The sequence below is a fragment of the Arachis hypogaea genome, chromosome 14 (assembly GCF_003086295.3).
Source record: "Arachis hypogaea cultivar Tifrunner chromosome 14, arahy.Tifrunner.gnm2.J5K5, whole genome shotgun sequence".
Classification (NCBI taxonomy): domain Eukaryota; kingdom Viridiplantae; phylum Streptophyta; class Magnoliopsida; order Fabales; family Fabaceae; genus Arachis; species Arachis hypogaea.
The window spans coordinates 17,718,691-17,731,474 of record NC_092049.1 but is presented as its reverse complement, the minus strand read 5'-3'; the positions used below and the strand labels follow the sequence as shown (position 1 = coordinate 17,731,474).

General features: G+C 34.0%; 1 protein-coding gene and 1 pseudogene across 1 annotated transcript; both read left to right on the top strand.

Annotated features, from left to right (window-relative positions):
• Positions 1–724: 724 nt before the first annotated feature.
• On the top strand, positions 725–1,480 carry LOC112742342 (pheophytinase, chloroplastic-like; annotated as a pseudogene).
• A 1,152-nt stretch (positions 1,481–2,632) lies between these two features.
• LOC112742341 (pectinesterase/pectinesterase inhibitor U1-like) lies at positions 2,633–11,777 on the top strand. The gene is made up of 4 exons (XM_025791578.1): positions 2,633–3,674; positions 4,066–4,119; positions 4,216–4,766; positions 11,415–11,777. The coding sequence occupies exons 1-4, from the start codon at positions 2,633–2,635 to the stop codon at positions 11,775–11,777; spliced, it is 2,010 nt and encodes a 669-aa protein (XP_025647363.1).
• Positions 11,778–12,784: the final 1,007 nt, after the last annotated feature.

Sequence of the window (12,784 nt, the reverse complement as noted above, 5' to 3'; positions counted from 1 at the left end):
GGTAAAGGATAAATAGGTCTCTAATCTTTTAAAACGCGGACATTTTCGTCCCTCAAGATTGGAAAATACATTTCGATCCCTCACCATGTAAATTCTGTGACAATTAAATCCTTCCGTGGAATTGGTACTCAAAACGGTAACGGAGATTGCTGAGGTGGAGGGGTGGAGAGTGATGTATCCGTTACGGTTGCTGAAGTGGATAGGAAACAAATTGTTGGAGGACAAATTGGTCCTTAATGGCCAAAACGACGCCGTATGCATCCCCACTTTCATGCCCATCATCCCAGACCTCTTCTTCTTCTTCTTCCATGGCAGTTTCATCGCGCCCTTTCTTTCTCTCTCGTCTCACAGAAGAAGAGCCTTGCAAGCAACGAATAAATAAACCCATTGACTCAACTGAATCTTTCTAATTAAAATACCTCACTGAACTTTTCCAGTTTTTCCGGAACGAGAAGAAGATTCTCATGCTACCTTCTTCATTAATTTAAAAGGTACAACTAGTACTACTGCTACTAATTTATTGTTTTTTGTTCTGAATTTTTCTACTATATAAAGCTTTTAATAGCAGCTGAGATAGTCTCTTTCGCTAGAAATATAATTAAGTTAAATTAAATATGTATGCAGTTAAAGTTGAAATCTTTATATGATGATTACAAAAGTTTTTGTTGAATTTCTACTGAGTTCACTTGCTATGGCTTGTTAGTGTAGATTTGAGTTTTTGGGTATGAAAATTTTTTGTTATGGTTCCACACCATGCTGCCAAGTGGTGTAGACAGTGAAAATTGGTTGAAAAGAATTTCAATTCACACCAATCAAGGTTTCCAAGCTACTTTGTAAATCATGGAATTTCTTGTTCCAACACCGTACCCAGAAGTGATTCCATGAGATTTCATCATAGGTCACTAAGTGTTCCAGAAGAGTCCAGAAGATTAAAGAGTTTCAAGGTTTATAGTGGAACTTCTGATGGCTATGTGATTGGTAGTGAAGATGAAATTGCAGGGATTGATGAACATGCTGCTTCTAAGATTCTAGTTCCAGGGTTACCAGATGGTTCAAATGGTGAATTTGGTGCTCCTATAAGTAGTTGTTTCTGGCAATGGAAACCTAAACTTAATGTACACTATGAGAAAGCTGGTTGTGAAAACATTGGTTCACCAAATGTTCTTTTTCTTCCTGGTTTTGGTGTTGGTTCTTTCCATTATGAGAAACAGCTTAAGGATTTGGGGCGTGATAATAAAGTGTGGGCATTAGATTTTCTAGGCCAAGGAATGTCCCTTGCTTTTGAAGGGACCCTGCCCCTAAGATTAAGGAAGGTGAAAGGGATATGGATAGGGATAGTACTTCGTCATGGGGTTTTGGAGAAGAAGCTGAACCTTGGACAACTAAGCTTGTTTACTCTGCTGATTTGTGGCAAGATCAAGTTAGATACTTCATTGAAGAGGTAAATGACATTGTTTTAGATTGGTTGCAACTACTTACTTTTGAAAATTTATTGAAACCACAAGGCATCCTGCTGCCGCAGCATTGTTTGCTTCAATCATGTTTGCTCCTCAGGCTGAAATATCTTTTGCTGAAGCTTTATCTAGGTAGGAGAATACTAAAACAATTATAGCATTAAGAATTTGAATACTACTATGGCTATGGATATGCACTTATGATTTATAGTTCAAACCTTGAGGATTTTGAGTGTTGTTTGCAATGTAGATGTAGAGAAAACGATATGTCGATATGACTGATGTATGGGAAAGAAGATCCATGGGTGAAGCCAATATGGGGAGTGCAAGTGAAGAAAGGGCGCGATGAAACAGCCATGGAAGAAGAAGAAGAAGAAGAAGAGGAGGTTTGGGATGATGGGCATGAAAGTGGGGATGCATACGGCGTCGTTTTGGTCATTAAGGACCAATTTGTCCTCCAACAATTTGTTCCCCATCCACTTTAGCAACCGTAACGGACACACACTCTCCACCCCTCTACCTCAGCAATCTCCGTTACCGTTTCGAGCACCAATTTCACGGAAGGATTTAATTGTCACGGAATTTACATGGTGAGGGATCGAAATGTATTTTTCAATCTTGAGGGACGAAAATTCCACGTTTTAAAAGGTTAGGAACTTATTTATCCTTTACCCTAATTTTTACTATAGATATCAATTTAGCAACCAAAAACATTTTTGGGTCATAGCAAATCTTTATGTATTACAAAATTAGTTGTATTATTGTGACCGAATTTAGTTAGCCACAAAATCTGTGAATTTTTGCATTGAAATTTGTTGATTACATGACACTTTTGTAATCAAATAACATAAAAGAAAATTAACAATGATCGAAACTAGCTAATTTCATATTGAATTGTTAACTATCGGATTTTCTATCCAATAGTTTAGTACTAAAATTAAACAATTTATATTCTTGGTCATACCACAATGCAATGCCAGTTAACCTAATCAACGTTGTAATAAAATACCAATTAATTAACCTTATTAATAGACAATTGTTTCTAAACATGTCTGAACATAATCTTATCTGAACTAATAAACTATAGTAGTTTCAACAAACATATTGTGAGTGACTATAAATATTTGAAAGTGCTGCAATGTTTTCCAATAACACAAAAAGAAGAAGATAAAAAATAAATGGAAAAGAAGGGAAAAATCATAGTATCAGTAGTTGTTTCACTTTCGCTCATCCTTGTGGCGGGAGTTGCCACCGGGATCATCGTGGCCGTTAATAACAAGAAAAGCAATGGCGCTGATGAAGTGCAAAACACTAAAGAAAGGTTCACGAGTCTCATTTGCCGTAACACACAAGAGAATCAAAACCTCTGTCGCGAGGTTCTAAGCCAAGTTGATGGTTCCTCTTCTTCCGACCTGAAAGCATACATCGATGCCGCTGTGAACGATATCAGAGATGGCGTCACCACCGCCCTAAAGATGATGATGACTGAGGAGGAGTTCTCCAAAGATGACAATGGAATCAAGATGGCCATTGATGGTTGCAAAGAAGTTATGGAGTCCGCATTGAGCAGCCTCGACCTTTTCAGCAATGTGCTTCGCAGCAATCACGACATTAACTCCCTGCAACCGCAAATCCCCGACCTCAAGAACTGGCTTAGCGCCGTTATCTCATATCAGCAATCTTGTATTAACATTTTTGAGGATCAAAATAAAGGAGAGAGAAAAATCAAAGAACAACTACAAAGCCTGAGTTTGGATCGTGTTGAGAAGGTTTCCATCATAACTCTTGATATTGTTACTGGTTTGGCTAAGATCATTGAAGATCTTGGCCTGCATGTGGAAATGAAACCCATTGCTTCTTCTGGGCGTGTTCTTCGCGAAGAGGTTGATAACGAGGGGTTCCCCGATTGGTTTTCCTCTTCAGATCGTAAGCTGTTGGCGAAGGATGTGAAGTTTCATGTTCCAAATGTAGTGGTTGCTAAAGATGGTAGTGGAAATTTTAGGACGGTTCAGGATGCAATTAACTCGTACCCAAAGGCAAAGAGTTTTCAGGAAAGGTACATTATCTATGTTAAGGCGGGGATTTATAAGGAGAATTGTACAGTTCCATCTTATGCAATGAACATTTTCATGTATGGTGATGGCCCTACTAAGACCATTATCACTGCTAGTATGAGCAATGTCACCCATAACCTCAAGGCCATGTTTACTGCCACTTTCGGTAATTTCTTATTTTCTCTATTTTATTATTATATGAATAACGAATCACATGCAATTTTCAGTGAAATTAATAATTAAAAAAGAGTTAGATAACAATTTAATCAAATATATTAAATTATTTAACAATTTTCAATTATCAATTTCATAAAAATAACTTCATATAAATCTTAATCTTCTCGTAGGCACACACATATACATACACGACAAATATTTGTATAACTCATCTTTTATCTAGTCACTTGAAACTCGACATAATATCTTATATGAAAAAAAAAAAAGAAGAGTTGGCAAATACAGAATAAAGCAAGTACACAATATATAATATGAGTCATACATAATATATAATGATTACTCTAATTAATATATAATAAAATGAATGTGCATGCATGTAGTGAATAAAGCGGGAATGTTTCTTGCGAAGGACATGAGGTTCGAGAATGCAGCTGGTGCAAAAGGGCACTAAGTAGTTGCACTCAGAAATGTAGGAGATTTTTCAGCTTTTTATAACTGCCACATACACGATTATCAGTTGTATGTTCAAGCCAATAGACAATTCTATCGCAACTGCGAAATTACTGGAACAGTTGACTTTATCTTCGGTACATCTCCTGCCGTGATCCAGAGAAGCAAGCTCATCGTGAGGATGCCCTTGCCAACTCAGTTCATTGTGTTGGTCGCAGATGACACCGTCGAGAGGAACATGACTACTGGCATTGTGATTCAGGAATGCCAGATTGTTCCCGATTCAATGTTTGACTCGGTCAAATACCAAATCAAGACTTATTTGGGTAGGCCATGGAAGGAAGGATCGAGAGCAGTAATTATGGAATCATATCTGAGTGATTGGATTAATCCGGAAGGGTGGGCCCCTCATGCTGGCAATGAGATAAAAGGCTTCTTAGATATTTGTGAGTATGGAAATACCGGACCAGCTGCTTCAGTTTATGGAAGAATCAAGTGGAAGGGATATCGTGGTATAATAACTAAGAATGAAGCCATGCGATTCACTGTTGCTGAATTCCTCAAGGGTGGACCTAACAATAATGCTGACCAATGGTTGAACGCTCTTGGTGTTCCTTTTGAAAGTGGTTTTGTAAGGCCGTAACATTTGTTACTTTTTAATCATATTATTTAATCTTTTCTCTCTCAAGGAGATTAAACGTATCAATAACAAATAGAAAAAATGTTGGTTTTTTTTTAATATTTGTCTTCTATTTTTGTATTAATGGTAACCAACTTTTTTTTAGTCGGTAACATTTTCCTAAAAAAATTATTGTCTGAATCTTTGTTTAGTATATAATATACTAGAAAAAAGAAGTGCCACACATCAAATTGATCTATTCGATCTAGTTCTCAAAACCATGAAAATTTCAAATTTGGATTGGTCCCCCACTCTCACATGTCCTATAAAGTGGTATGCTATAAGAAAAGAGTTCATTACAAGTAGATTTATTGGCCCTTTCTGTTTTTTTACAGACAGACTTCATTTGCCAATACAAATCTTGTTCTTGTGTGACTAACCTGGACGTAACTCGGTGTCTGAGAGTCAATGCCGAGTTGTTTCCTTCAACGCCGAGCTATAGACTTGAAAGATCCGAGCTCTTCGTCTAGAGAGATATCACGTCACGGAGAGTATGAACAAAGGGGGAGTGTACCTACAAAAGGCACTCCGATGCTTAAGTTAGTACTGAGAATTCAGCTTCCCCTTTGAAGATAAAATATCATACCTTTATAGGTGAGATAAAACAGGTCGGTTACATTTCTATTGATCATCTGAATTGAAGAGTAGTTAATAGGTTTTAATAAGTAATAAATACCTGGTCAGACAGTTTTATTTCAGGATGTAGTCCGTTGAGTCTGATTGTAACATATAACGCCGAATTATAACGTAACTGCCGAGTTATAGTGTGTAATGCCGAGTTATGACATAAGATTTGTAACGACCGTATCATATCCCCCCCAAGCTTAGCCTGGGAATGCATTTTAATGAAGCAGGTTGAGCTTTTAATGAATTATAAGTCAGCTGCTTGAGTGAGTTCATAACTCGGCCACTGGCTTAGCCTTGGAGCCCCCAGTTCAAGATGCTTTATTAAACGAAGGAATAAAATATTTTGAATTTCAGACGTTTTTTTAAGTTAATGTGTATTAGAAAGTGTAGTAGTATTTGTCATTGATTGTGTCTTTGGTTTTTTTCAATGTAATTTTGAACCGTTGATTTAATAGATGCAACGGTTAGGGTTTTTCATGGAACTGAATAGTTAATTTGAATAGTTGCTGAGACGATTTTGATAAAAATGAATTGGTTGGGCCAGAATATTGCGTTAGGTCACCTTTGTTTGGTGATTTGATTGAAGATTGAGTTTGATTGCGCATGTGTAAACGATGAGACTTTGAATTGAAGAATTATCAGGAATGGCGATAAAAATGAATTGGTTGGTTCACCTTTGTTTGGTGATTTGATTGAAGATTGAGTTTAATTGAGCATGTGTAAACGATGCGACTTTGAATTGAAGAATTATCGTTATTTCACCTTTGTTTCATGATTTGATTGAAGATTGAGTTTGATTGCGCATGTGTAAACGATGCGACTTTGAATTGAAGAATTATCCTTAGTTCACCTTTGTTTGGTGATTTGATTGAAAATTGAGTTTGATTGCGCATGTGTAAACGATGCGACTTTGAATTGATGAATTATCATTAATTCACCTTTGTTTGGTGATTTGATTGAAGATTTTGTTTGATTGCGCATGTGTAAATGATGTGACTTTGAATTGAAGAATTATCACGAATGGATAATTGATTGAAGATTGTTGATAGTCATAGTCAGGAAGATAGTTGATATAAATCTGATGATAGATTTGACAATGACTGATAATGATTGATATAGCTCGGATAATGATTGATATAAATATGAAAATAGAGATAATAGATATAAATTTGAAAATAAAAAAACAGATATAGGTCGGCAAATAGAGATAACAGATATAGATCAGTAAATAGAGATAACATGTAGATCGACAAATAGAGATAACAGATATAGATTAAAAAATAGAGATGAAAGATATAGATCAGAAAAACAGATATAGATCGGCAAATAGATATAACAGATATAGATCAGAAAAATAGATATAGATCGGCAAATAGAAATGACTGATATAAATCAGCAAATAGAGATGACTGATATAAATTAGAAAATAGAGATGACAGATATAGATCAGAAAAATAGATATAGATCGGCAAATAGAGATGACTGATAAATTAGCAAATAGAGATGACAGATATAGATCGAAAAAATAGATATAAATTGGCAAATAGATATACCAGATATGAATTGAAACATAGAGATGACATGTATAGATCGGAAAAATAGATATAGATCGGCAAATAAATATACCAGAGATGATTTGAAAAATAGATATGACACATATAGATCGAAAAAATAGAGATAACAAATATAAGTTGAAAAATAGAGATGACAGATATAGATAAAAAAAATAGATATAGATCGGTAAACAAATATACCAGATATGAATTGAAAAATAGAGATGACAGATATTGATCGGAAAAATATATAGATCGGCAAATAGAGATGACTGATAAATTAGCAAATAGAGATGACAGATATAGATCAGAAAAACAGATATAGATCGACAAATAGAGATGACTGATATAGATCGGCAAATAGAGATGATTGATATAAATCGGCAAATAGAGATGATTGATATAAATTATCAAATAGAGATGACAGATATAGATCAGAAAAATAGATATAGATCGGCAAATAGAGATGACTGATATAGATCGGCAAATAGAGATGATTGATATAAATCGACAAATAGAGATGACTAATATAAATTAGAAAATAGATATGACAGATATAAATTGGAAAAATAGATATAACAGATATAGATCGGCAAATAGAGATGATAGATATGGATCAGAAAATAGATATAATAGAGATATATCGGCAATTAGAGATAACTGATATAAATTGGCAAATAGATATAACATATATAGATTGGCAAATAGAGATGGCAGATATAGATCAGCAAATAGAGATGATTGATATAAATCAGAAAATAGAGATGACTGATATATAAATCAGAAAATAGATATGACTGATATAGATCAGAAAATAGATATAACAGATATAGATCGGCAAATAGGGATAACAGATATAAATTGGCAAATAGATATGGCAGATATAGGTCGACAAATAGAGATGATTGATGTAAATCAGCAAATAGAGATGACTGATATAAATTATCAAATAGAGATGACAGATATAGATCAGAAAAACAGATATAGATCGGCAAATAGAGATGACTGATATAGATCGGTAAATAGAGATGATTGATATAAATCGGCAAATAGAGATTATTGATATAAATTAGAAAATAGAGATGACAGATATAAATTGAAAAAATAGATATAACAGATATAGATTGGCAAATATCAAATAGAGATAACAGATATAAATTGAAAAATAGATATAATAAATATAGATCGGCAAATAGAGATGATAGATATGGATCAGAAAATAGATATAACAGAGATATATCGGCAATTAGAGATAACTGATATAAACTGGCAAATAGAGATAACAGATATAGATTGGCAAATAGATATACCAGATATGAATTGAAAAATAGAGATGACAGATATTGATCGGAAAAATATATATAGATCGGCAAATAGAGATAACAGATATAAGTTGGAAAATAGATATAACAGATATAGATTGGAAAATAGATATAGATCGGCCTTTTTCGGGCCTTAATGATTTACTATACGACCTTTGTTTACAAAGGTGCAGGTAAGTTTGAAGCCATTGGAAGGAAATGGGGCCTATAGAAAGAAGGGTGTTTATTTCGAGGCCCATGGTAGGCGCCAATTGTTTTTGTGTGACTAACTTGGACGTAACTCGGTGTCTGAGAGTCAATGCCGAGTTGTTTCCTTCAACGTCAAGTGATAGACTTGAAAGATCCGAGCTCTTCATCCAGAGAGATATCACGTCACGGAGAGTATGAATAAAGGGGGAGTGTACCTACAAAAGGCACTCCGATGCTTAAGTTAGTACTGAGAATTCAGCTTTCCTATGATACGGTCATTACAAATCTTATGTCATAACTCGGCAGTTACGTTATAACTCGGCGTTATATGTTACAATCAGACTCAATGGACTACATCCTGTAATATAACTGTCTGACCAGGTATTTATTACTTATTAAAACCTATTAACTGCTCTTCAATTCAGATGATCAATAGAAACGTAACCGACCTATTTTATCTCACCTATAAAGGTATGATATTTTATCTTCAAAGGGAAAGCTGAATTCTCAGTACTAACTTAAGCATTGGAGTGCCTTTTGTAGTGCAACTCACCAAATAATCCATGAAAACATCTCCAAGTATCTCCTAGTTTCTCTCCTTCTAAGCTTAGACACATGTTTCCAGAAGCCATATACAGTCAAAGTCAGTAGCTTATCAGAATATTTCTTCCATGTATAACAACATTTAAATAAAAAAGAAAAGTTTTTCATTATGCAGTGCTAGATCCATCTTTGCTTAGGAAGACCAGAAGTCATATGTTCCAAAACTGTTAGGCCAAATGCTTCATAAAGAGCATTCTGCAATTAACAAGTAACAAAGACATACATAATTTAGTGTAACAATTACTTGGCCACCAAACCATTTAAGAAATTAGAGCACACACTTATTCTATCCTATTAGATCAATTACACTAACTTCCTCTAATGTTATGAAGTCAATATAATTGACCTGTTTTTTTTTTATTATATGAAAAGAGGTAACATATAGTTTGGTCTCTTGAAATCTCAACATTCAATAAAATTATCCCTAACTTTTAGAAATAAATCTAAATGAATCCTGCTTTTAAAATATGAGAATCATTATGATTGCAGTTAGGATTCTTAAATTAAAATCAATACATTATTAGATACTTTCTCTTAAAAAAAATTTAGTTACATTCAACATATTATCTCTCATTTTTATATACAATGGTTTAATTAAAGAACTTTCATTTGCATACAATTACATTATCAACGTCCAACTCAAAGCTCTACTTTAAGCTTTTGTTCATCACATCACATCACATTAACGAAGTCTATGTCAAGTAAATATTTCTTGATAGCATTTTTGAATATTACAATGAAGATTAGATATAGTTGTGTTTAGTTTGACAATTTACTGTGTTTGTAACTTTGTCTGCAAAGGATGCTAGTTCGTTGTGTTCTACCATCCGAAGGGGCTGTTAAACTCAGCGTGGACAGAAGTTGATTCGTCACCTTATAGTTCGGTTTTTATTGTGCATTATGAGTCATAATTCGACTTTATTTGTCTTCATTCTAAGTTTGTAACGAACGATCTTAATAACAATTATTCTGACTTAATGACAAACAGTCATAATATTAATTCTATTCATCAACTCTATGTTTATAAAGGCACCAATTTCTATATCTCAAAGGGGACGACATGATAAGTTATATTTCATGTTTAACATTGTATAATCCTAGAATTTTTATACCTCTTAAACACTTACTGACTTGAGCGTTGGAGTGCCTTTTGTAGGTATCCATCCCCTTATTCTCTCATTGCCGACATATACCTTATCCTGACAGAAAGCTTACAAGTATTTACCGGTGGATGAGCTATACACCCGTCAACCTCTACAAGAATAATTGGCGCTGGCTGTGGAGATGAGTAAAATAATTCCTACTCCCCTCAGGTTCATAAAACTTGATTTACATTCAAATTTTTGAATCAATTTCAACAATAATCTTGTTTAGAATTTTATTTAATACCTTTTTATCAAATTTTAATCTATCATAACTTTTTTATAAAGTATGTACTTTATACATTCGAATTGATTCACTTTTACGTATCATAATATTTCACATGTCATAATCGTCTTTCAACCAATTCGAGAACAAACTTAGCTCTCAATCAATCTGAGAACAAACTTAGCTTTATATTATTCATATCATACAACTTCATACATATTCAGTATCTCAATTTATATTATTCATATCATACAAATCTTACTATAAAGCAAATATTTAATAATTAATTACTTTGAGCGAGAAATTCATCAATAAGTTGTTGAGGGTCAGAAAATTTTCCAAGACAATTGATCATTATATCCTTAGATCATACATTCGATTCCATCAAACGGATACAATCAAAAGCTATATGCATGCCATGAAAATTATTCTCAAGCGAAAAAGTATCCCCCACACAGCTATCTTGATTGAATGACTCTTACCACTCAATTATTTTTTAAATAAGTGTCGACATAATAGCCCGACTAAACTTGGGGGCTCACCATATCATTATTCACTTATCTTTTAACCTAGTTATAACTCATTTTATTTTCTAAGCTTAGCTTGGATCATATGATTGGCAGACAAATCTTGTGGGCTATGATCCGTCACCTTATAGCTCGGTCTTTAATTTATTGTGCATTATGAGTCATAACTCGACTTTATTTACCTTCATTCTAAGTTTGTAAAAGACGCTCTTAATAACAATTATTCTAACTTAATGACAAACGGTCATAACTTCAATTATATTCATCAACTTTATGCTTATAAAGGCACCAATTTCTATATCTCAAAGGGGACGACATGATAAGTTCTATTTCATGTTTAACATTCTATAATCATAGAATTCTTATACCTCTTAAACACTTATTGACTTGAGCGTCGGAGATCTTTTGCAGGTACCCACCCACTTTGTTCTTCGACATCCGAGTTATTCTCACTCCATTAAAGAAAAGGCGTATTACAACAGTGCAAGAGATGAACTATACCTTAGAAGTTCATTCACACAAGAACAGAAGTTCAAGAGGAAATCTAGGAAGAGCCAGATGTGGTGCTGCATTGCCGGATTCGTCAGTCATATTGGTTTCGCTGGCAGCGTCGTAGTGGAACTAGTAGCTATTCTCCATGATTTGGGGTTGGCATGGCAGTTTGGATACAGAAAGGTGGTTTGTGAAAGTGATTTCATGGTGTCTCTGGAGATTATTCATGACAATGCCGAAGACTTTCCAAAATTAGCAGACATTGTGGAAGAAATTCATTAGTTCATGTTTCTTGAGTGGGATGTCACTATCTACCACGTCATGAGAGAAGCAAATTCGTGTGATCAGTTCTTCTTCGAATTCTGTGTTTTCTCTTATGAATAGGCCTCTGCTGAAACTCATTCCCCTTCTTCTTGTCGACTCCAAAGGTGTTCTTATTCTAGAGCTTAGTTGTATGAGGTTATAAAAGTTGTTGGGCTCTTTTTTTTATTTCTTAAATTATGCATGGTTGATGTACTCTTTTTCTTTTATTGGAATTTTTTTCAACAAAAGGGGTTTGGTCCACAGGGGTTTTTTAAGGAGGCATAACCTATATAGGTTGAGTGTCCATATAATCTATACCAATTACTGTAGAACAATATACTATTCAGATATATCATATTCAATTTCAATGAAATTGCAAAATTTCTGGAGAAAATATTAAATTCTATGTTAACTATTGATAATGGTCAATTATGTTCATCAGTGCTAATGTAATATTTATCAATATATTAATCAAACTATAGACATATAAATACATAGATCATATATTAATTTTAAACAAGGCATAGCTAGATCCTACAATTCAGTTTATTTTACGACCGTTATCGCTAACTTGACCCTTGAAACCTTCTTTGATATCAAGTAAGCTCATTTTGACCATGGTTTATTGGAAATTCAAGAAGAACGTGGCTTGGTTCGGTGCATAAGAGTTGACAAAGTTCTTAGTTCTTGTACTAGTGAACACGTTTGATCAGATGTGAGAACTCCATTGCTAAAAATCAAAAGCCTCAAAATATAAATTGTCAAAATTATATTTCTTTCGTGCTCAGCATTGTCACCAGCACTGCATGTTGTGGACAGTATCTTTGTAAATTCTGAGATTAAATTTAATACACTCTTATTAGCCTGTTCTTGAAAGAAAAATACCTAACTAGCTACTCCTATTATGTGAGCTGCTAAAGATTCAAAATCACAGGACATTATCAATAAATGTTTTCTTGTTGCACAATCTCTATTAATTATGTAAT